The sequence below is a fragment of the Morus notabilis genome, unplaced genomic scaffold (assembly GCF_000414095.1).
Source record: "Morus notabilis unplaced genomic scaffold, ASM41409v2 Scaffold1009, whole genome shotgun sequence".
NCBI lineage: Eukaryota > Viridiplantae > Streptophyta > Magnoliopsida > Rosales > Moraceae > Morus > Morus notabilis.
This window is the reverse complement of record NW_010357868.1, coordinates 387,895-413,663: the sequence shown is the minus strand read 5'-3', so window position 1 is coordinate 413,663 and position 25,769 is coordinate 387,895. Positions and strand designations below refer to the sequence as shown.

At 35.6% G+C, this 25,769-nt stretch overlaps 5 protein-coding genes across 5 annotated transcripts; 3 read left to right on the top strand and 2 right to left on the bottom strand.

Moving 5' to 3' along the window:
* Window positions 1-768: 768 nt before the first annotated feature.
* On the top strand, window positions 769-3,419 carry LOC21404665 (transcription termination factor MTEF18, mitochondrial). Its single transcript, XM_010090992.2, has one exon. It carries the CDS (start codon window positions 858-860, stop codon window positions 2,541-2,543), a length of 1,686 nt encoding a protein of 561 aa, XP_010089294.1. The 5' UTR covers window positions 769-857; the 3' UTR covers window positions 2,544-3,419.
* A 722-nt stretch (window positions 3,420-4,141) lies between these two features.
* On the top strand, window positions 4,142-8,967 carry LOC21404664 (polygalacturonase). Its single transcript, XM_024176849.1, has 11 exons — window positions 4,142-4,270; window positions 4,371-4,387; window positions 5,029-5,254; window positions 5,884-6,177; window positions 6,394-6,417; window positions 6,582-6,789; window positions 7,224-7,305; window positions 7,444-7,552; window positions 7,651-7,767; window positions 7,848-8,555; window positions 8,935-8,967. Exons 1-11 carry the CDS (start codon window positions 4,142-4,144, stop codon window positions 8,965-8,967), a joined length of 1,947 nt encoding a protein of 648 aa, XP_024032617.1.
* Window positions 8,968-9,661: 694 nt separating this feature from the next.
* On the bottom strand, window positions 9,662-11,514 carry LOC21404663 (serpin-ZX). The gene is made up of 2 exons (XM_010090990.1): window positions 11,188-11,514; window positions 9,662-10,459 (listed from the first exon to the last, which is right to left on the bottom strand). Exons 1-2 carry the CDS (start codon window positions 11,512-11,514, stop codon window positions 9,662-9,664), a joined length of 1,125 nt encoding a protein of 374 aa, XP_010089292.1.
* A 3,622-nt stretch (window positions 11,515-15,136) lies between these two features.
* LOC21404662 lies at window positions 15,137-16,617 on the top strand. The gene is made up of 3 exons (XM_010090989.2): window positions 15,137-15,758; window positions 15,848-15,956; window positions 16,184-16,617. Exons 1-3 carry the CDS (start codon window positions 15,222-15,224, stop codon window positions 16,360-16,362), a joined length of 825 nt encoding a protein of 274 aa, XP_010089291.1. The 5' UTR covers window positions 15,137-15,221; the 3' UTR covers window positions 16,363-16,617.
* Window positions 16,618-17,489: 872 nt separating this feature from the next.
* Window positions 17,490-18,890, bottom strand: LOC21404661. The gene is made up of 2 exons (XM_024177193.1): window positions 18,600-18,890; window positions 17,490-17,847 (listed from the first exon to the last, which is right to left on the bottom strand). Exons 1-2 carry the CDS (start codon window positions 18,852-18,854, stop codon window positions 17,773-17,775), a joined length of 330 nt encoding a protein of 109 aa, XP_024032961.1. The 5' UTR covers window positions 18,855-18,890; the 3' UTR covers window positions 17,490-17,772.
* Between the last annotated feature and the right edge of the window lie 6,879 nt (window positions 18,891-25,769).

Sequence of the window (25,769 nt, the reverse complement as noted above, 5' to 3'; positions counted from 1 at the left end):
TAGTTTTCATATACCCGAATTCTGGTTCAAAATGACCATGCTGGCACTGAATTCGTTCGCTACCTAACAATCTCAGCGCAGCAAGTGGAAGTGCCGAGAAGTGAACCTTGTAATTGTGTTGTAGTATTTCCTGGCATTGAGCATTTTCATTAGAGTTAAGTTTACTTTCACATGACATGAGCATCTCTTCTTGTAATTTGGTTATTCTTTTTTATTTAAGGAAAAAGCAGGACAAGTGTCCTTAGAAAATAAGGGGAAGATTCATCACCCTGCGTTATGCACTTCATACTGCTTGTTTCAAGTGAACAGAGGAATATAGGATTTGTGAATTTTGTGCCGAATGGGATTTGAAATTCAATTCAAACATTGTGTTTTTTAAACCACAGCTCTTTCTTTGTCAAAATCCTGGATCTTTTCTTTCTCGTTTTTTGTTTTTTTCGGAACAACCTGGACCTCATTTTCAACGGAAAACAGTAGCGTTTTCCCTAAACGACATAGTTTTCTAAGAACGACATCAACAGGAAAGCGACAGCCGAAAATGCGAAATCCCTTGTAAAACGACAGGAATAAAAAAAAACTTTTAAATAAATGGGACTTAAATTTATATTTTGCGTGTAAAAAAGGATTTGAATTTAGTATTATGCTGAAAAAAAGGTTTATCAATTCTTAAAAAAAAAAAAAAAAGAAAGAAAAAGAAAAAAGGATTTATGAAAGAAACGGCAAAGAAATAGGAGGACGACTTTCTTTCTACAGCGCCTTCCTCAACGTCTTCCTACTTCCAAGGACACTCTTTTCTTCTGCAACCTCCGTTGAAGCTTCTTGATTTTCTCTCCTCACAAGAAACCCCTCACTTCACCATGCCTCTTCGGAAATCTCTCTTCACCTTCCTCTCGCGCAACTTCGCTTCCTCTTCCTCCGCCGCCGCCGCCAGGAAGCTTCCAGTAATCCGAGGAACCAACAACATTCACCCCATTCACAAGCCCAGAGCTCTCAAGGAAGCTCAGAAAGCCCTAACCGACTATCTCCACTGCACCAGAGGATTGCCCTTCATCTTCGCCGAGTTGATCGCCGCCAATTCTCTCTTCGCCCTCTCCGACCTCATTCGCAAGATTCGCTTCTCCGCTTTCACCTTCTCCGAAAGCTTTGAAAGCCTCATCAGGTATCATCCCATTAACGAATTCGAATTTTTCCTCGAAAGCATTGGCATAGCTCGCGACGAAGTTCCTTTCTTTTTGCCAAAGAACAAGTTTTTCTTTTCCGAGGATTTGAATATTCTAGATGCTTCTTTAGCGCTTATTCAGTTTGGGTTTCCGTGGAATAAGTTGGGGGTTTTGTATAAAGAGGAAGGTTCGATTTTTAGCATGTCTTCTAATGAGTTAGTTGAGAGGTTTCGCGTGTTTAAGCAGTACTTTGGCATTGATAATCTTCGTGTGGTTGGTATTTGCTTGGCTTTCCCTTACTTGTTGACTGTGGAAGGCGAATTGGGTAGTTGTATCGAGGCGATTTTCGAGGATTTGGAAATGGTTTTTCTGAATTTTGAAATGGCAAGTTGTTCTGTGGAGGAAAATGTGGATGCTTGGTATAAGCTTTGTAGGAAAGTTAAGGTGTTTTATGAGTTGGGTTGCGTGAAGGGGAAAGTAGGAGAACTAATGTGTAAGAGGAAAGAGCTTATTTTTCCATGTCCAAAAGAGGCTTTGGTTCGAAAAGCAGAGTACTTTTGTAAATTCGGTGTTAGAAAGGATGATGTGGGATTGCTACTTCTTGAGAGTCCAGAAGTTTTGAATCTTGACTTGGAAACACCGGTGATATCGGTGTTAGGATTTTTGGAACACTTTAGATTGGACAAGAAAGAATTGCAGTTCGTAGGCGAAAAGTACCCTCATGTGTTGGGTAGAAATAAAATGGCTAATCTACCTCATGTAATGAAAGCTTTGAGTCTACGTGAATGGTGCTTCAACAAAATTAGGAAAACTAACGGTCGGTTATTGGCAACGTATGCCATCAGTGGCCCTGATGAAGATGTGGATAAGGAGTTCGTAGATGCCTTGGAGAGGATCAAATCTTCAAGGTGGGCGACTCATGCAATGAGTAAAGTGGATTTCTTGAGAGGAATCGGGTTTGGAGAGAATGGTTCAACTGTAAAGGTTCTAAAGTACTTGCACGGGACTAGAAGTGAGTTGCAGGAACGGTTTGATTGTTTTCTTCGACTAGGTATTGAACACTCAAAGGTTTGTTTGATGATAAAAATGGAGCCTCATATACTTAGTATAAGCCCAGAACTATTAGAACAGAAGGTGAATTTTCTGTGCCATGAAATGGGATCTTCTTTACAATACCTTGAAGGTTTCCCAGGATTTTTGTCGTATGACTTGGAAACACGGATTAAACGCAGATACAGACTTTATGTTTGGCTTAGAGAGACGGGCTTGTCTACCAAGAGATACTCTATTGCGAGCATGCTTTCTGCCACTGAAAAGAAGTTCATAATACGCCTTCTTAAAATTCACCCAGCTGCTGCAAAACAGTATTTAGAGTGTTTCTAATATGAAAAACACCTGTCATTGATTGTGAGGAGACATCTTTGACTTGAGCCTTTTAACATTGTGTCCAGAATATCGTCGGGAAGCTTATCTGATAACGAGACCTTTAAAATTGCCCCTTCATGGATGATTTATGTGCTTCTATTTAATGTCCGGCAGGGTGATCATGAGTTTGCCTCCCTAGAATTCTTGTTCTCAAATACCAACACCGGATTCTTTTGCTTGCATTTTTAGGACTGCAGCAACTGGGGTTGCTGACGATCCTATGGCTGAGATTTACTTTTGATCGAGTGTTTTTCGCATATATGAACATTGTTGTTCTGCTCTATTGTTGTGTGGTATCAAAAGCAGATCTCATGTCTTGTTTCCCTCCAAAAAAGTGGGTACAGAATTGAGAATTCTCTGGAAGGCGGGATAGATGCATCTGTAAATGTGTTTGCAATGCCAGTGCATCATGAATAATGGTGGCAATCTGTATGATGAAGTTCATTTCTACGCCTTCTAAACGATCAATTACCATCAATACTTCTCTTGCATATTTGGGTTTGAATGATCATTTAGCTTGATTGTGCAACCTCCAAAATTGTTCTTTTCCGGAATTACTCGTATAACGAAAGAGGAACCCTTCGAGCCCAATGCAGATTTTTGCAAGTGTAGTGCTGCAAACTGAAGTGAGTATTGGAGAATTGGGGGGTCATATATTTTAATATTGTTCAAAATAGCATTTTTGACTTTATCATTGAGCAATTTGGTTGAGATCAGCTCTCGTAATGTGCTTGGGAGGAGAGAGAAAAGCTTTATGTGTTTTAGCGCCTTGAAAATATCAGAAAGCAGTTCATGGTAGCTTTCCAATGTCTTGTTTAAACACGATTAGCATCATGATCATTTTGTGTCTCGTTTGATTCAAATTTCAGTTTGTTACCATAGCATTCATATAGTGAAAAATTGTATGCCTCACAAAATTCTCCACATATGTCAAAATTAATTCTGCCAGAAAACAATAATTTATAACGCAAACTCTAACTTGGAAACCAGAGGAACATTAAAACATGTATATCATTGGTACAAAATGTAAACCAACATGCTTGTTTTGCCAGGTGTGTTTCTTGTATTAGGCGAGGGGCTGTCCAATGAGCTCACGATTATGTGACGTGGCAATGAGATACTGGATTGTCCTAAACACAAAGCATCTAGAAAATTGCAACATAGACCAATCAATAAAATTAGCCACACAGATGACTATTCCAATATCCAATTAAGAAAAAACTAGCTTGAAAAGTCTACAATCGTAAAAGCTGTAGTCTTAGCAGTAAGATTGTTCTAAAATCTTCTCCTCTAACAAGAACAACGCAAATGGAGCTGAAAACAGAACCATTTTTCATCAACATTTCCTGATACAAGAAAGAGAGAAGCAGACCGTGCTGAGAAACACAAGCCACCCAAACGAGGCAAAGAGTTTTAAACTTAGCATCCATCACATGGCGGTCCAAGTACGACAGTGTCGAGTGGAGAAGAGCAAGAGCGATCAGAGCTGCATGTGAGACTAAAAGGGCTATGGGAAGCTAACGCTGGTGGCATCTGAGATAGTCATTGTTAAACGCATGATGAAACACGTCCTGGAGCAGACCAAATTGGATTACAAACTTCACGGCTCTACAAACCTGATCGGCCATTACTGGCGACACCGAGAGAGGTTGCTAGGAGCGGCTATGGAGGCGGCAACCAGAGAGGTGCATGGCAAATCCACAAAAACAACTTCAATAATAACATGCATATAGACTTAGGAGGATTGTGCTCCTAGACCTGAAAAAGGCTACGATTTATATGCAGGAAGGAGCATCTGACAAGTAACAAATAATAATAATAATGGCATAAGAAAATAAAAAACCTCACAATTTGTTACACTTGCGTGTAGTGTAGCACATCTAAAGCTATATTTTCGGCCATATGTTACTATTTACTCAATCGCAAAAAGGGCAACTTTAATACTTTTATAAAATTAATTCAAACGAACCAAAAAAAAAAAAAATTGAAATATCACGCGAATAGATATATTTTTTATTTTTTTTTTAAAGACTGCTGGACTGGAGCTATGCGGATTGACACGCTGGCAGAAGCACAACTTGGAGCGGATAAAAGAAAAGGAGAAAAAAGATAACTACGTAAAATAAATCATAACTTAATTCAAATAAACTTAATTCAAATAATTTAAAATAATCTTATCTAACTCATAATTCTAAGGTGAGGACTTATCTCCTAATTTAATTTAAATTAATAAGAATAATCCAAACTTTAAAATAGAGGATAATTATTTCCTTTCTTGGATATTTAATACCTTTAGAAGCATTACTAATCTTCACTTTGAGCAATATTCCATAACTTCTTCTGATATTCAATAAACAATGGCTTCAAGGAGTTCGTTGATCATCATGAGCTCCTTCCTCATTATATTCGTTTTACTCTCTTCCATGAGTTCATGTTCTGGCAGGTTTCTGAACGATCAACCAATCCGTGATCATGTTGATCATTCGACATATACCGTTGATGATCATCATCATGATCACGATCATGGCAATTTAAAGAACTACTTGATCGACTCAATGGCTCGGCTTTTTCGCTTTGAGAGGTCTCTCATACAGGAAGATGCAGGACTAACAATACTCAACGTTGATGATTTTGGAGCTGAAGGGAATGGTATTAATGACGACAAACAAGTACGTGTAATAAACATTGATAATATGGTGTAGTCTTTCCGCTATTAATATCACTTAGTTTTTTTTTTTTTCCTCACTGTAGAAACCTGAAAAACTCCATCTCTTTTTATTATTATTTTAATTTTGCACATACTATATTTATCGTCACTTCTTTAATTTTGATTAAAATATCCCACAAAGAATTATCATAAGGTTCAAGCATAGATATGAGGATTCGTTCTACAGAAAGATTTAACCAACCTGTGTAAAGAGGTTGACTATAAAGAAATATATGTATGCATGTAGGTTTAAGACGAGTCTTGATCAATTTGAAATTAAAGTAAAGAAATATACGTATGTATGTATATATGTATGTATGTGCGTTTATATATTTTTGTGCGTGATGAGTTAAAAATATTTATCCCTGCTTGTTATTTTAGTTTATTTGGTCTCATCTTATATATATAGCGGTGTTTGGTATGCAATTATCAGTATGAATCGCACTATGTATTATCACATTTGATTACATACAATAATATTCTTTTAGATTACCAATAATAGCAATAGTAATCTTGTTTTAGATTACATGATATGAAAGTACGTTTATATCTGTGTTTGGTGTTGGAATTGGCTCTTTTATTTGTGGGCAGGCATTTGAGAAGGCGTGGGAGAAAGCTTGTTCATCAACGGGAAGAACGGTTCTCGTGGTGCCTCAAAAGACGTATCTGACTAAACCAGTCAAATTCCAAGGCCCATGCAAATCCAATAATCTTACTGTTCAAATTCGAGGGACTATAGAAGCTTCTGATAACCGCTCAAACTATATTGATAAACACTGGCTTCTCTTTGAAAACATCCAAAATCTCTCTGTTGAAGGCGGTGGGACCCTCGATGGCAAGGGACAAGTGTGGTGGGATCATTCATGCAAATTTCACAAATATCACGTAAGTCATATATATACTTTTTATGTCGTTTTATAACAGCAACTGATGTGACATGAGATCAGTTGTTATAGCCGTTATTTTATAATTTGTAAGTCAGTTTAAAAATTGTCACTGTCTATTAATATTAAGAAATTATATTTACCTAAAAAATAATAACCAAATTTGCTATACATTCAAAAGGCTAACTAGCTCTTTTCTCTCTGTGGATATTTGCAGCCTTGCACTACTTCAGCGCCAACGGCATGTTCTCTAACCCACATTGTTATATTTATTTATTTATTGCATATTGTTAGAAAATACTTTCGTATATTATATATGTTCTGCTATTGATTTGGAGATCATGACCATGTCTTATATATAAAAAAAATGTGTGTGTGTGCGTGTCTTGGCAATATTGCATGCAGGCGTTGACTTTTCGCAAGTGTGATAATTTGGTTGTGAGGGATTTGAAAGTAAGAAATTCACCGCAAATGCAAGTTGCTTTCGAGAAGTGCAAGAAAGTCAGAGCTTCGCATCTCACTGTGACTGCACCAGGGAATGCTCCCAACACAGATGGAATCCACATCACACACACCCAAGATATTGAGATCTCTAACTCTGATATAGGAACAGGTACACATATTTCCATTTACATCAAATTAAAAAACTAAATACATACCCCTGATTAGGGTACGTAATCTAGTGGTAATTAACTACCATAGTAGGTCTGTGATCAAAGATTCCAGTGTACGTAAGATAATTCTATTTGAGATTTTAAATGTGAAGATTTGCCCTTACTGAGTTGATATTCGATGGAACGTTTAGAAGGGAGATTCGGGCCATGATTCGAATTATGGTTCGCGGTTTGTCACAGTATTTTCTCTCATAAAAAATACACGTAAAATGAGAATGATTCTGAATCATAATTCTGAATCTATGAACCAAACGTCCTCTAGATATCTGAGGTCGCCTCCTCCGGAACTTTTCTTCAACTAAAAGAAATACGTTTAAAAATTCAAAAGTCTAATTTCCTAATATAAATGTGAATTTATTTTCTATTATATTAGGGGATGATTGTATTTCTATTGTGAGTGGGACTCAAAAAGTGCGAACAACGGACATAACATGTGGACCTGGTCATGGAATTAGGTAACTTATTCATCACTTTTATGCCAACTCTTTTTTTTTTTTTTTTCCCATTGATTTTTACTACTTTTTGTACTTGAATACTTTGAATAATGCTCTTTTTTTTCCCCTTTATATAATATGTTTCATTATTTTCTTCAGTATTGGTAGTTTGGGAGGAGGAAGCTCAGAGGCCCATGTATCGGATGTAATAGTAGACAGAGCAAAGTTTTCTGGAACTTCAAATGGAGTTAGAATCAAGACTTGGCAGGTAAAAAAAAAAATCACACTATTTCAATTCAGATAAATATTCTCATAAATTTCGTGTGTTTAATTTCAAGTGTGTGACGTGGCCGCGTCCAAATGCAGGGAGGTTCAGGAAGCGTAAGCAATATAAAATTCCTTAACATTGAAATGAACAACGTGTACAACCCCATCATAATAGACCAAAATTACTGCATTGAGAAAAAATCATGCAACGAACAGGTACAAAATTTTGTTTATTCTTTATAATAAGCTTCACATTAATTTATATACGTATATTATAAATATATGTTTCTCAACAGAACTCAGCGGTCGAAGTGAGAGACATATTGTACCGAAACATCACTGGCACGAGTGCTGCAAAAGTCGCAGTAAAATTCGATTGTAGTAGGAGCTTCAAGTGTGAGAACATTGTGTTGGAAGATGTTGATATACGACAACATCGTGGAAAAGACGAGGTTGAAGCTTCGTGCAAGAATGTTGAATTGACTGATTTTGGTGTCGTTTCCCCACCCTGTCCTCATGCCCACGAAGGAAGGAAAAACGACAATACTGCGCCTCCTCCGGTTCAACAACCAGGACAAGGAAAAAACGACACTGCACCGCCGCCTCCAGTTCAACAACCAGGACAAGGGAAAAACGACACGGCGCCGCCGCCTCCGGTTAACCAACCAGGACAAGGGAAGAACGACACTGCGCCGCTGCCGCCTCCGGTTCAACAACCAGGACAAGGGAAAAACGACACTACTGCACCTCCTCCGATTCAACAACCAGGACACGCCACTAGGCCTCCGGTTCAACAACGAAGACACCATCATAATCACAGAAGTCACCACCATCATCATCACAGAAGACACCATAATAATCATAGAGGAGGGGGCCCCACTAGGCCTCTTCCGGTTCAACAACCAGGACACGGCAATGATCACAAAGAAGGCCCTCCGGTTCAACAATCAGTGTTTAATGTTGATGACTTTGGAGCTAAAGGGAATGGAAAAGATGACACAGCGGTATGTAAGGCAAGCTAGATTTTTTTTTTTTCTCATTGATGTGACTTGATGAGAGGGGGAAAAAAGGGTGTTAATGGCTTCTAATTATAAAAGTGTGTTAATGGGGCTTTAGAAAAAGTTTCAAGGATTTAGGCACGAGACAAAAGATTAGTCATATGTTTTTAATTAATGTGTGGTTTGGTTCTATATATGCTTAAACAAAAACACTATATATATATATATATAGACATGACACACACATTTGTCTTGCAGGCATTTAATAAGGCATTTAACAGGTAATAACTTTTATGTTTCAAAGTCTGCTAGGTTCACAGAAGATTGCTGAAGTGGTAATTACTTAAACATGTTTGGTTTTAATTTTAATTATGATATTCGACAGGGCTCGGCGGTTCAAGTGAAAGATGTGCTGTAGCAGAACATCACGGGCACAAGCACATCCGATGTTGCGATAAGGTTCGATTGCAGCAAGAGCTTTGTGTGCCACGTTAAAAAATGTTGACTTGCGACGCAACAAAGGAGACATGGCAGCTGAAGCTTTCTGCAACAACGTCGAATTCACCGAGGACACGTCTTTAGCTATTTAGTTTTTATTTTTTTTTTAATTTCATTTTGGCATTTTCAAAACATGGGATTATAAACTTTTTATTCTTTAAAATGAAATAAATAATTATTCATTTTATTTTAAGTTTCTTCTTGCTTCTCTTGTTTTATAACAATTTTAGAACAATAATGTCACCTGTTTATTTAATACTTCGCCATTCTGGTTCTGCCTATCCATTTATAGCTTCAAAAAGTACTATAAAAAAGATTCAACTCTTTTCCACTTTGACCCTAAAGGCTTAAATAGAGCAAAAAGCGAAATGAGTAAATATGAAAGTAGGCCTTGAATATCATTTTCTAAAGGTAGAAGTATGCTCAAAAGAAAACAACTAAGTATTAAAGCTAACCAAACATATAAATCATCTTGAAAATTGCAGTGTAGACGACTATTTGAAGATCCAATTAACCAAAAACAAAAGTAACATTCACTAGTTTTGATACTATTGACGAGAGGTAACATTGGTCGTTTTACTAACTGAAGGTTGAGTAATGATCTGACATACTATTCAATCCAAGAGGGGATTAAATACTGCTCCGGCGAAAACAGCGAGCATAGAAAACTCTTCGACGATCATGAACATGAAGGGATGATCAGCCACAAAACTTGGTTTCTGAACGGGCACCCGGCCCCTTGCAAACCCGATTATACCATAAAAGGTCACTGCAGCAGCCTCGCTCCCTTCTTCATTGACTTCAATACAAGCCTTGTGGTGAATGGTACCAACGAAAGCATTGTCGGGATTAGCATCAACCATGTTCGTGAAATCACCATGCAGTTGATCGAAAGGCAATGTTAATCCTTCCGGTTTCAGGAGTTCTGTCACTTGAAAGCCATAGGCGAATTTCATCTTCGGAATCTTTAGCTTTAAAAGTTCCACTTCTTGAAGACCAAACTGCCAGGGTTGCGGCATTAATGTTGGATTGAAATCAAACTTTTTGATGAGATCTTGTAGTCCATCATTTGCACGAGGGAGAAAGATGTACATTGAGAATTGCATGTTTGTGCATTGGCCAATCTCATATGGGAGTTTCAGAAGCTGGAAATCCTCAAATGATCCATACTGGTGGTACTCATTGTATTCACTCATGAAAGGAACTTTGATAGTTTCTCCATTCAAAAGGTGAAAATCTTGAGGGCGAGTGGAGGCAGTCTTAAATATCCTTACCCAGTCTCCTTTAAAATACAATGCGTTTGCGAGGCAGAGTGGCGGCCAAAGTTCTTCCGACGAGTCCAAGATCTTTTTGATGAGCCCTTTTGTCTCCTTCGCAACCCACGAATTCACCTCGTTTTTAACTTGGTCAGCCTGTCGTGTACAAATTATGAATGATTCTCATATATTCAATACAAATGAAGAGAAGCTAAACACAAAATTAATGTTCTCATCAGTCAGCAATTTTATATTTCTTCGCCTAAATCGTTGCTAAGAGTTCAAGAACCAAAAAGTTAAGTCAGAAACTGAATAGTGACTGTAATTTATGTACTTGTAGAGTTGGTTTGTTTGACAAGAGGAAAAATAATTTATCCTCTTAACTTGGGACTGCCATTTGGTTACTATATGACAGAACTATACACTTTGCACGACTTGATTTTCGGCTCTTCATGAATTGATATGATTATTTCATAAAATTCAGAGATTTTTGCATTGCATTTGATATCTGAAAATATTCTTGCCATCTTAAAGCTGGCCTAAATCTTGCTAAGATAAGTTCTAGGACCATATTAAAGACACAGTAATTCTAATTATATATTGACTACAATTGCGTAATACTACTAAGTGAAACACATATTTTTGGAGTGTCCTATAAAACCAATTGTTTGAGAAAGAAAAAAGATTGCCTATTTCGGTAAAATAAAACTAAGGAATACTCTACCACATGAAAATCTGAGATATAAGACCTAAAGCTTTTTCAAAAACGAAAATAAAAAAGAAAAAGAGTACTGCACCTCATTAACCAAGTCCACATTCTTGACTTGTGCTTTGTAAATGGAATTAGTGATTTCTTGGTAAGAAGATTTCTAACGATAATCAACCCAAAGGGCGTTAACACAATTAAAGAGCGGCGGTTTTCCTTGTCGTTTCTTGGGAACTGAATCAAGTCCTATGGTGTTGTTTTGGGAATTTTGGGTCGTATCAACAAGAAGGGACATCATGGTTAAAGACTTGGAGTGGAGATCATCGAGGTCTTTGCAGCGAAGAAAGCCCAAGAACTGCTCCAAAGTTTTGCCTGAAGAGCCAGAAGCAAGCATATTGAGGAACACGTTGATTGATAAAGGAGACAACACTACGTTTTTTGGGCCATATTTATTCTTAAATTCTTTGAGCATAACCTTCTTTGCCACGCTCATGCAAGAAATCATGGCTACTTCGTCTTCTTCTAAGGTTTTAGGGTTTTCTACATGAAGGACAGAAAGGAGAGATGTGGAGGATATATAATATCAATATTTGATGACGTGGGCGGATAAAAATCCAATTTTATTAATAATTTTTAAATTTTTTAGTCAATTATCTTATTTATTATAACTTTATATGTTTAATACATTCTCATTCTTTTAAGTACATATATGTTTTATATTTCTCTTTAATACATTCTTTTAAGTACATATATGTTTTATATTTATGCTATGAAAACCAGGTAGTAACGCCTTGCCAGGGCGGTTACAATAGGTAGGCATTTTTTTTAATCATTGCTTATCATCTAAGCAATCATTTGGATTATGGTTACAAGAACAACCTAGTGGTAATTGCACAGCTAATTATTCAGTCAAAGTGTGGAGTTTAAAATTTAAAATACCCCACTTTCATTTTTTTTTTTTTTATTAAAGCAATCGGCTGGGTTTTACTGATATAAGAACCTTGTAGGTATACCCCATTTTTCCTTTTTTCCCCAAAAATATAAATGGACTCAATTGATTATTGTATTCTGCAAAAAACAGCAAATATGCATTATACTTGTAACTAATACATATTGTTAGAAGTATTAAAACTTTTGATTTGTCAGGCTACTTGTTAAACTATAAAAACTATTGTTAGCTCACTTTCTAATAGCTTAAGCTTTTGAGATAAATTGGTAAACTAACATGGTATCAGATTCAAACCCCGTAATTGCACTCTTTATCCCCATTTAAAATTGTCATCATGTGTTGGGTCTTTAATATATCTCGGACTTAAATATTCACGTGTTGGGCTTTTCAATTAATTTACCTACATGATTGCCCATTGTCCAGCCCACACGTGAGGAGGAGTGTTAAAGTATAAAAACTATTGTTGGCCCACCTCCTAATAGCTTAAGTTTTTGGGATTGATTGGTAAACTAACACTACTTAACAAAAGTCGAGGAACAAAAGTCGAGGAATATACGACTGATCGGCAGCCGCCAATAAAAATTTAGCTTAGTCAATTGAAAAACAAAGCAATGTAATATTTTTTCAATTCAGTTAAAAAAATAAAAAAGAAACACTACATGAATTAAGAACCCAAGCTAACAAAACGTATAAACATCTTGAAAATTGCAATATAGACGACTACTGTTCCAACGATTTAAAACAAAGCCATACATTATTACTATTTCAAGATCCAATTAACCAAAAAGAAAGGAAACTGTCACTGGTTTAGGTATTGATACTATTAAAAAGAGGGGATTATTGCTCATTTTACTAGTTAAAGGTTGAGTTACTTCAATCCAAGAGGGGATTAAATACTGCTCAGCTGGGTCAACCAAAGGGAAGGAAAAAAGGAACTAAAATAGAAAGACACAGGAGGGCTGTTAAAACCCCTCTTAAACTAAAATGAAGATTTTGTACTGGAACATTCGGGGGATTGGTAATCTCCCTACTCAAGATTTTTTTTATCAGAGCTATGTTTTCGACATAATCCGATGTTTTGATTTTGTCCAAGCCTATGGTGGATATTTGTTCTATCTCTGCTGCTTTTTAGAGTAGGTTGAGCCTTGTTCCTCGGTTTACCAATAATAGGGAGGGTAAGATTTCGAATCTTTGGGTTTTGTCTAAAAAAGATTTTGCCGAGTTGGTTTTGGTTAAGAATTCTTGTCAATAGGTGACTTTTGATGTTGGGGGTCTGAGAGTTTGTTGTGTTTATGCTAGTGTTTTTGTTCGTGAAAGGAGAATCTTTTGGGGTGACATTTTGCAGATTTGTGCTTCCAATTGGTCTTTTTTGGCCCTAGGGGATTTTAATGCCATGTTGGGTGCTCATGAGAAGAAAGGAGGTAATGTGCCTAATAGGATCTCTTGTTCTGAGTTTATGAATATGATCAATCATGGTGGTCTAATTTCTTTGAATCTTAAAGGATCCTTTTTTTACTTGGAATAATGGTAGAGGAATTAAAAAGCACGTTGAAATGAGGCTTGATAGAGCTCTTTCTTCGCAAGGTTGGCTTTCTCATTGGGATGTTGTGAATTGTTTTGCTTTGCTGAGGCACTTATCTTATCATTGTCCGTTTGTAGTTTCCTCTAGAATGAATGGTGATTTGAGCATTCCTATATATCATTTAGATTTTTATCTATGTGGGTCGATCATCTTGATTTTCTTTTATTTTATTAAGGAGGCTTGGGGTTCTTTTAAGGTTGTTGGGTGCCCTATGTATATTTTGGTACGAAAACTGCAGCTCTTGAAGCCTTTGCACAAAAAGTGAAATTGGGAGGTTTTTGGAAATGTTCGTAGGAGTGTGGAGAAGGTTATGAAGAGTTTGGAGCTTTTTCAGGCAGTCGATTGTGATTTTTCTGAGGAGAGGTTTCAAGAAGAGTTGCTCATTTATCATGAATTACAGCAAGCTTGTTAGTCAAATAATTACACTAATAAAAAGGTACTTATCAAGAATAAAGGATAAAGGGCCAGACTCATGCATTCTCAATAGTAAATTCTCTATTTTTTTTCATAATAATATGCAAGAAACAAGAAAGCCTTTTCCATCAGTAGTAAGCTTTTTTTTCTTTAAAAAAAATAGAAAAAATATTATATTCGAGAGTGTTTTTAACACTTAAATGCTAAATATGCAATTAGTATATCAATTACAGCATTATGCTCCAATTTGATGACACGACAATCATCTTGTTTTGACAAATCCTCAATTGGCATTGCCAGGAACTTTCATAACCATGAGTGTGTAAAGAGGTTGGTCTCTATTTTAAACAAATGCATGGATAGTTCTTTTTTGGTGGAATAATGCGCACTAAAGAAAATAAAGTTAAGCCAATTGCTTACCATGTTTGCAATAATTTCCGGGAAAATGAAAAGAATACTATCGATTAGGAAACTTCCAAAATTACACGTCATTTGGCAACGTAACATGCTGTGACCGAAAACCTAATGCATGTCATGGCGTCACTTGCTCAACTACGTCCATGATTTTTCCACATATGAAATTGATAAGAGCAAAGACGCTGGCTGGAAAACTAAGCCCAACAATTAGTGAAAGTTTTCTACAAATTAACGGACTTGTGTTTATTTGCAAAAGATTTCCATTAAACCTTTATCGGGTCCAATACGTGAGTCAGCTGGCAAAACGTGTTACATGTAACACGATACGACCACAAATAACACGATTGGCACGAAATTGAATAGATTTATTAATTTTTTTTTAAATATATATTTTTTTAACACACTTTTTTAAATAGATTTAATTTAAATAAAATGAGAAAAAAGTATTTGTCATTTATATTAACAATGTAAAATGTAGATAAATGCACTAAGTAAATAAATTAACATTTAAATTATTTTTATTTAGTCGTGATAGTATAAATCTGAGTGTCGTTTTTATTAAAATATGATATAAAAATTTAGATCGATACGAATACGACTCAAATTACCTTTATACGTCAATTTCAAGCATCAGCATTTAGCAGGGGGGGAAAAAAAAAAAAAAAAAAAACTCAACGGTAGTAATGCATTCCATGTATCTTTAATCCCATTTATTAAAATATTTTTGCAACGTTCTTTTTACGTTATTAGAAAGGTGCTCCAATTTTGGACATACTTTAGAATAGAAGATTCTTTGTCACTCGTATCCTTGTGTTTTCTCGTTTCCGTCGTTTCTATAAAGTAACAAACAATGTCGATGCTTGTTCTGCCATTCGCCACCAGATTCTCAAAACTCCTCTTCAACAACTACTACAACAACAAAAAGTCTCTTCTCTCTCCTCCAATGGCAGCTCAATCTCAATCCACTCCAAGCCACCACCAAAACGTCGTCGTCTTAAGGCACGGCGACCGCCTCGACAACATAGAGAAAGACTGGGTAAAACAAGCCTCGAAGCCCTGGGATCCACCTCTGCACGAATCGGGCCTGACCCGGGCATTCAACACGGGTCGGACGCTCCGAAACGGCAACGGATTCCCGATCCACCGAGTCCTCGTCTCCCCGTTCCTCCGGTGCGTCCAGACCGCCGTCGGCGTAATCTCCGGCATCTCCGCCGGTGCGGAGACCGATCTGAAGGTCTCGATCGAGTACGGATTGTGCGAGATGCTCAACGGCATAGCCATTCGTTCTGCTCCGAAAGATTGGGAATTCGTCATCGATGTCGCGGACCTCGAGGCGAGGTTCCCTTCTGGAACTGTGGATCGCTCGGTTGAACCGGTTTACAAAGAGGTGATTGCAAGACTCGTTCTCGATTTTTTTTTTCCGTCAAATGTTATGAATTTTGCCCTAATTTTGGCTGTTGAAATTTTCGATTGCAGTTGCCGAAGTGTCCAGAGGAAGTGGACGGAGCGAGGGAAAGATACAACCAAGTATTTAAGGCTCTTGCGGATAAATACCCCAATGAAAATCTACTTCTCGTCACTCATGGTAATTAGAAAAGATTCAATTTTGCTCATCAGTAATTCAAATGCAAATTTTTGCATTTGGTGTAACTATTTTCATTAAAATTATAGTTTACCAATATAGTGTCAAGAATTAAACACGACAAAAATCAAAAGTTTGGAGAGTAATTTAACAAAATTAAAAGTAACGGGATCAAAGTGCTTATAATTCAAGGCCTATTGTGTTAATATCTCTAAATATCTGTTTATCAGGGGAAGGAGTTGGGGTTGCGGTTTCTGACTTCATGAAGGAGAATGTTACTGTGTACGGTGTTGATTATTGTGCGTATGTAGTGCTGAAAAGACCAGTCGTTTATGGAGAGCCGAATTCGACTTCTTTCGTAGACTTCGAGGTTCAAACACATGAAGGAATAATGTTCATGAACTCGTGATGGATAGTTTCCAAACTTTTAACGTTGCTTGCTCTCCTTTTCAGCACTTGAGCGATTGATGTCGATGACCAGAGATTCATTTTCCGAGGATAGTTCATCTGACCAATAATTTTCATCAGCACCGGTTTTTTTTTTTTTTTTTTTCTCGTATTGTATGATCGGCGACTATATCCTTTGTGGGGTTTTGACTAAGAAAACAGAAAATGGAATGTCAAAAAGAAAATAAAAGAAAGGAAAAAGAAGCTTTTTTGTGTTTTTGGTTAAAGTCTTTAAAGATCTTGCCTCTGTTTTGATAGTTGTTAGAAGTTACTCTGCTTCTTCATAACAAGTGGTATTATATCTTGTCACTACTTCTCCAAATTGACCAGAAGTTCTGGATTAAAAATCAAAGTTTTGGCTTTTGTCGCCTCATTATAGGGGTGGCGATTCACACCACGTGTCATTTTTTGATCTTTTTTTAAAAAAAAAAAAAAATTGCAATCAATCTACACGATCCGTAATATGAAATTTTTTAAAAACCGCAATACGAACGCGACATGATCACTTTACGAGTTAACACGACACGAAAATAACACGTGAACCCGAAATTGACACAAAAATTATATATATATATATTAGTTTTTTACATATTAGAAATAATTTACAATTCATAACACACTAAACTACAATAACATCCATCAAAATTAAGCAAATAATAGTATAAGATTTTGAATATAACTATCATGATATCACAAATTCATAATAAAATCTAAAATATATTATGAAAAAAAATATTTTTTTAGTTTTTTACGAGTTTTGTGTCACGTTCGAGTTAGGCATGTCTAATTTGAAATTGACTCTGTGTTTTTTGTGTCAATTTCAAGTCGATCCAATTCTGACCCGAACCTTTTTTTTCTCAACCCTAACCTGTAAAGTTCGTGTCGTTTTTGAGTCGTATTGTCATGTCGTGATCTATATTACCGGCCCTACTTAATTAGCAAGTTGTAGGACAATCTAAACACACGTATAAATGGTAGAAATTCGATTTTAGCGCTACAGAGCACGAGCTTACTTCAGATAATTAATAAGAACAAGATCGATGGCAGACAATTGATTAGCATAGACCAAAGAAGAGTCAAAATTGCCAAATAAGCTGTCGTCCGAGTTAACAACTATTGGTTCCTTATGATCCTTGTGTTTCTGAACCAATTACATTATCAGTTTGTTGGATTCTGGCAATAATGTGGGCTCTGTTAAACAGACAGTGAGCAAAAAAGAATTTTAAATGAAAACTCGGGGTGATAGGGCGGTCACTTTCTCATCATCATCAGAATTTACAAGAACTCGATCGACAATGTTACAATGATCTTCGGATAAACATATACAAAATCATTTATTAAAAATGTTGGACTAAAAATATGCAAAAGACTGTCAATCATCTCGTGCTTTTGGACGAATCCCGCAACTGGTCCTTATATTTGCACCGACTTCCAGAAAGTCTTCAACCTATGAAAGTATATGCATATTGGGTTAGTTTTTGCATGATCATTGTTTTTATTCACCAATGCAAAAGCTTCTTCTTAGCTAACAAAACCACACATAGAAGGGAAATCTTTAAGAGAAAACGAAAGTACCCGTGATTCGTGAAACTAAGATCCAAACTCAACAAATTAACACAAAGAAGAAGAGAGACAAAAACAAGCTATGGGATCGGGACTTTGGAAGTCAATAACAAAACTTTCAAATTCCGTTGCTAAGAACTTATCATTCTAGGTTCATAACTAACTAGTCGTTAAGAACTCTGAAATCTCAACTATCCATCATCACTATTTTGCTTCATTCTAAGGCAGAAATGTTACAGAAATATCTATATACCTCAATACATTCATAATCTAGTTTGTTTGCTTTCCTAATTTTCTTTATTATCCAAGAAAAAAAAAACTAACAAAAGGTTGATTTTGGCAACAAAGTCGCCATCTTTATCAATAGAAATACTCAAAATACAATAGGAAATAAATGTTAACAGTCTTCAAAACCCTTTTTTTTTTTTTTTTTTTTTTTTTTTATTTTGGCAACAAAGTCGCCATCTTTATCAATAGAAATACTCAAATGCAATAGGAAATAAATGTTAACAGTCTTCTAAACCCTTTTTTTTTTTTACCCCACTAAATAAAAGAAAACTAAACGAAATTGAAAGAAATTGAAAAGTATATGCGATCTAGAGAGAGAAAGGACGAGAGAGAGAGAGAGAGGGAGACCTTGTGGATGCCAGAAGCATGAAGAGCGGAGAGGGAGGCGGAGGCGGCGGCGCCGACGAAGAGAGAGGCAACGGCGAAGGCCTTGAGGGGCATGAGGTTGGAGTGTCCGGCGTAGCCCTTTTTGAAGGATGCTACGCCCCACCCCAATTGGGCCGCGCTGGCGGCTGCCCACCACCTCCAGTGGCTGTGGGTGTGGGTCCCATTCCCATTCCCAATCTCAGCATCTGCTTCTGCTCGGAAGTCTTCCTCCGCCATCTCATTCACCCTCTGCTGTGTTTTCCTCTCCTCTTCGGTTTGCTCGGCTTCGTCTCGTTAAGGTGGGCTTTCAATGTATCGGCCTTTTCTTCAGTTTGGGCTTTACGTAGGGGCCCAACATGAGTGCATTACTCCTCTTTTCTTCTTTTCTTCTTTTCCTTTTTTTTTTAAATATAATATATTTTTTAAAGAGATTTTTTTCATGTGAATTTTTTTTATGATTGGTAAATGAGAAGTGCATGAAAATACACTTAATTTGTTCATAATTACTAAATAAATTAATTTTTAATTAAATATTTTTGTCGAATTAATATTTTGTGAAAGTATTTGATTTTAATTTAATTTAATTTGTTTTGTAAGGAAATAAGACATTTGGCCCAAAACTAAAAGAAAAAGAAAATGAAGCCCATCAGCAAGCCCAGCCATCCGCTGAGCCAAGCCGAACCGAGCCGAGCCGGCGAATCCGCATGCGCCATGTGTCATTTTCTTGCACGCTTCAGCCGTGTGGGACCCAGCTGTCCCCTGTTGCACACGCGTTTGGCGTGCACTGCTCCCTCCCCGGGCAAGTTCCTTCCACGCGAGCGTCAGGCATTTCTTCAGTCCTCTCCGTGTGGGTCCCGCTGTGCAGCCGTTCTCCAACCAGCTCCTGCCACGTGTTCCCCGTGGGACCCAGCTGTCGGCCATTTCCTCCTTCCGCCTCTCAGCTTGCGCCACGTGTGTCGTGCACAGTAATGTTTCTTTCTCTTTAGCGCGCCACGTGTACTAGCTGTTGCACCCTTCACTTCCTTCGGTTCCAAGCGTTTCTGATGGTTTTTCTTCCTACTTTAATCGGCCTTTACTCCCAAAATAAAGCATTGTAAATTCCAATTTAATTGGAATACGTTCCTTTTCTTCTTGTTACTGATTGCAACTTTTGGCATCGCGTAGAAACTTTATAAATAAGGGCTTTGTTTAGTGTATTGTGTGGTTGGTTTTTGAGCTTAAGTTTAGACACCTTTTTCTCTAATTGGTGAGGTTAGAGAGAAACCTATATGTGAAGTGATCTTGAGTGAATTTTGATTCTCCATTTGTTCTTCAAAGTTTATATATTTGAGTGATTAATTTTCTTCTATCTTTTTCTAATTTCTCATATTGATATATTTTGTTGTCAACTTTTATATAAATTTAGTCATGCTCTTTTTATGTAATTGTTACTCAATATAATTATATCGATAATATTATTTTATGAGTAATCTCTTACTGCAATATTGTCAATGGTATATTGTCGCTTTAAGATTTCTTGTAAGAATAATTTTTATTAGGTTCCAACGTAAGAATTTTACTCACTCGAATACATTTTAATTCACATGTTCTTCAAATATTTATTGTCTGATTGTTAGTTTAGGATGTGAAACTTTCAATTGAGTAATCTCAAAAATCAAAATCCATTCAGGTGAACTAAGCATATAGGGGAATCTCGACGCCTTACCGGTTTTAATTATATAGTTTTCTCATATACTTCTCTTATGCTTAAACTTCTCAACAAAAATTTCATTCTCTTTTATTTTTATTTTATTATTTATCTCCTAACGTTTTTTATTTGCTAATCGTTTTTTGTTTAATTTGTCACCTCCTCGTGGGATCAACCATCCTAATTGTGCTACAATTGACCGCTTGTTTTTGTACACATTTGGGCGTAATCAGTAAAAAAAAATTTGTACATGTAAATTATTTTTATCAGTCATAAACGAAACATTTAAACTTGTATAAGATTTTGTCAACTTAAATTAAGTATCCCTTTCCTGAAATAATAATAATAATAATTTTATTATTATTATTATTATTATTATTACAAAAGCAAGTTGAATTTGTGGTCACTGTGAGGAAAATAAAATAAATAAATAAAAAAGAGAATAGTGTACTTGGTAAGTATTCCGATATAATTAAAGGGTGCACACCTCATTTTCTACTTTTCACACCTTTTTTTAGTGTTATTAAAATACCTATTAATAAAACTATTTTTAAAGACAATAATATTTTAAGAAAATACTCATTACACACCCATCATTAAATATATATATATATATATATATATATTGCCTTTTAAAATTTGTTGTGCCTTACTTTTTCGGGAGAATAGGGATGAATACTAATATGAAAGAGCCTCCACAAAAAGATACGCGGTTAAACTTTTTTTCAGCCATGTTATTCACATCTGCAAGAGCAAACTTAAACAGCAGAATCTTCTTACGCGTGCGTTCCAAGGTGTTGGTGTGAAAAATGCATTGAGATGAACTCTTTCCGTGTTTCTCGAAAGATTTTTCACCGAAAACCTGCAAATTGCAGTAGTTACATTTTATAGGTTTTCGAGTTTAGGCAAACAATGCCCAAGGTAAATGGATGAAACAATAAAGCTAAGTTTATTTCACCGATTCGAGATTAGAATTTAAGTTTTGCTACAGTAAAAAAATTTCAGAAACAGTCACATCTAATTTTTTTGCTACACTAAAAAACTCTCACATAAAGTCACATCTCAACTCGAATTAAAAAATCAAAGGAGAATGTTCGTTAATGAAATTTTAAAAATTGAATTAAAAAAAAAAGAAACAAAACAGGACTTTTTTTGAAATTTTAAGGGGGTGTAACAAGTAGAATCGGAGTAAGAATGTGTGTGTAAAAAGTAGAATTGAGGGTGATTTAGTTGTAGGAACTTTTTTAAAATTTTAAGATGAGTGTAACAAATAGAATGGAAGGAGGTTTAAAAATGTGTGTGTGAAAAGTAAAAAATTTGGTGTGAATAGACGCATCCTATAAGTAATTCTTCATTTAAAAAAACAATTTTTTAAACTAAAAATATATATTTGTTAATATAATTAATTGAGGCAAGTTTCATTTGCAGGAAAAAAAATCCAAAAAAGGTGATTCCATTTTAGCCAGGCTTAATTACAACAGAATAAAAGTCGTTAGTTGACTACAATTAATGCATAAGCAAAATGGAGAAGCAAGGAAATCAAGAAAATAATGCTCGCTCTAAATAAGGTAGTTTCCCAATAAATAACGAGGTAACCCCAACGTTTATTCCGTTCTAGAAAATAAAGAAAGAATAGAGAAAACTTGCTATTTCCATAGAGTACTTATCGCTCGAAATTCACGAATCAAGACGCCTATTAGTCTAACAAAATAGGGAAAGTTAATATCAGAAGGGTTAAATTGGTGAAATAATAGGGAAAGTTAAAAGGAAAATAGTAGGAAATAGGTCAATATGAAAAGTTTAAAAAAGTATATAGGCTATTTTTTAGTTATAGAAATTAATAGACCATAATTTGTCAAGTTATGGTTCATAATCAGATAAGTTATAGATAAACTTGTCAAGTTATGGTTCATAACCAGATAAGTTATGGATAAACTTGTCAAGTTATGGTTCATAATCAGATAAATTATGGATAATAACTTGTCAAGTTATGGTTCATAACCAGACAAGTTATGGATGAAAACAGTAATTTAGCCTATTTATTAACTCATGTAAACTATTGGCCTATTAATTTTAATTCATCTCAAGTCTTGTCCTATTTCTCTCTTTCTCCCAAGTTAAAATTGTTTTGTACATATACAAAATAGGTATCATAGTTTATTTAAGGAAAATCTAACAGTGTAAGACTAGGCAATATTAACAATAATTTTTTTAATTAAAAAACCTTTTTTTTTTTTTAGAAGAAGAAGAAGAAGAAAAAAGCCATGAGTACTTTCTGCATGAGCTTGGCAACGGAGGATATGCTCGACGAGATTAAGAATAATGGCTCCAGTAACGGAGGATATGCTCGACGAGATTAAGAATAATGGCTCCAGTAATGTGGTTTTGTCTCCTTTATCAATCAACATGTTCCTGAATATGCTCGCTGATCTGGCGCTTCAGGCCAAACTTTGGAACAATTCTTGCACATTCTTGACTCCAAAGACCTCAATGATCTCAACTCCAAGTCCAGGAACAAGGAACGGTTACCTTAACCAGACCTTGAGCTCTCTGCAATACTCTTTGCTAAATCTCCAATACACTCTGTTCAATTTATTCCCCCCCGGCCCTTTGCGTCTAAGACAAAACGACACCCTCCAAGACATCTCCAAACGACTAAATCTGCATGTCGTTTTTTTCTCCCTCGTCAAGTATAAGAAAAGTTAACGAGGATGAATTGCCCTTTTGAAGCTACAGATCACCTCCCTGCAGGATAATCCGTACAAAAAGATGAAATGATCATTTTTGTAATCTCGGATTATGTACAACTTTAATAGTATACGCAGATATTTAAACCAATACTAAAGAAAGTAGTAGTTATATATTGCCACTAAGATCACAGCAATACTTGTTAATACTAGGTACGTACTCTTTTAATGTGAATATCTGAATGTAGAAAATGAGAAAAATAGGATTTACTACTTTGGATGGTCAAGTATTTATCCTCGAGCACCAACTCTAACCTCATTTTTTGTTACAAATTTTGAGGTGTCATATTTTTATTTGCAAATAGAAGCTTAATTTTTGTTATTTAGAATTAATATTTTCTATAATCTTGTGTAAAAGGTTGAGATTAGAATTAATATTTTCTGACGTTAATATTAATATATCCTATTTCTAATCATGCATAAACAAGAGAGGGAGAGAAAGAGATACATGTATGTAATTTTTTATAGCAATGATTTTTAACGCTACTTGGGTCAAACAATTATTTCCTATAAACACAAAAATTTGAATTAGCCTCTACATAAGCTTCTGTTTTGGGAATAACGGAGTTTAAAACCTGCGAAGGTTAAAAACTTTTGTTCTCCGCGCTAGCTATAAAGTTCCTAGAGAGTGCTAGGGGAGACTAAAGTTAGAAACCGGAAAATTTTGTTTAATATTGTGAAAATTTAATTTATAAGCAGACCCTAATATTATGATTACATAAAATCAATACCTTGAAAAGTTATTGAAGAATAATTCTTAAAGATACTATAAGCACCAATTCCAAGAGTAATTCTTGAAAATATCGTTAGTGTTAAAAAATGATTCGTATGAGAAACTCATGTGTTCCTTGCCACTATTTTTGACAAATATTTTTTCTATACTCCCATAGGCCTATAATTTATAAGTGGAGAGAACCAAATAATCAATTTGCGAGACTTCCATTTCTTTTATTGGGTAATAATATTTGTATTTGATCAGTTATTTTATTGAAGGATCATAAATGAAAATTCTAATAGATCATAAAGACTTCTTTTTTAATTAATGTTCTAATAGATAAAGACTCATTCAGTCTTTCTAATTATTCCTTTTTAAACTCACGTCTGGTAATTAACATTATTCCAATGGAAACTACGTCGTATAATATCAGTTGCAAAGGGAGAGAGCGCTTTAGTCGTGCTAGTGAAATTTTTTTTCGAAAATATTGATTGCACGATGATCACCCCAATTACTATAACCAAAAAAAAAAAAAAAAAAAAAAAACCTCTACTAATCATAACAAATTAATTCAAAAATAAGAACTATAAAATTGTAAATTACTGAGATTAATGATCGATCACCTTGTAGCGTGATCTCACAAGGCAAATACCCGGATAACAATGAAAATCTCCCCCAATAATTATTAAAAGCACAACAATTATTCTCAAAATTCCGATTAGGGGCAAACAATGTCTTTAATTAAGAACAACATACAAACAGTTATCATGCCAATCCTCAATTGTTGCTGGTTGACTCTTTTGGGCCGTTTTTCTTGGAATGAAACCTCTTGCACCAAAGAGGCTTGTTTTCCACAACAAACTTGACTTGAGTCTCCCCAGCCATGACCACAGAAGCTTAAGCTATTAGGAGGTGGGTCAACAATAGTTTTATACTTTAATACTCCCCCTCACATATGGGCTGGACAATGGGTAATCGTGTGGGTAAATTAATTGAAAAGTCCAACACGTAAATATTTAAGTCTGAGATATATTAAAGACCCAACACATGATGACAATTTTAAATAGGGATAAATAGTGCAATTACGGGGGTTTGAACTCAGGACCTCTCGCTCTGATACCATTTAGATTTAGAAAGAAAACTAGGATTGAGAGAAAATGGCTTTAGCCGACCTTCATTGAGTGAGCAAGGTAAAATATATACATCTTACATGATTGAATCAAAATAAGAAATGAATAATTATCCTATTACTAATTTCCTAAAGTACAAGATTTATACACAAATAGAATATTGACAACACAAGAATAGGTAATATACAGCAAGGAAACAGTTGACTATGAAATTGCCTTAATATACACCTTCTCCACACATGTACCAAATTCTCTGTTATATATATATATATATATATATTTATGTATATATATATTGCACATGGAGAAGCAGAACATTACTTGGAGAAGATATGTTTATGCATTAATTGTAAGAGGATTTCTAGATTAGGAACCATTTATATATGGAAAGTGTGTAACTGTCACGCCCCCCAAACGGGGTGGGTGACGTGGAACTCGATTTGGGATTGATAGAGCAGATTTTCAACCGGGTCCCACACTTAACTGCATAAAAATATAAATAAACGACATAATCCAGGAGCCTCTGACACACAGGGCTCCACCCCACAGGACATATAGTATCGTACATACATGCACATGTAAATAATCAATTACAATAGACATCATCCACAGTCTAGTAAATTCAAATGTCATTTATTACAAATTCTTACATATTCCTTACACTTTATGTCAGAGGATGAACACAATCCTCACTTGATCGTTCCGTAGCACCACTCAGCTACTCCCGCTACTGTGCCCCGCTCCTAGAGTCTCCTGGGAAGGGTTTTAAACATTTGAAACATAAAACATGAGCGAAAGGCCCAGTAGGATATAATTTGAAATAAACGTTATAATAAATGTACGAGGGAATACATAAATAAATAAGTAAATAAA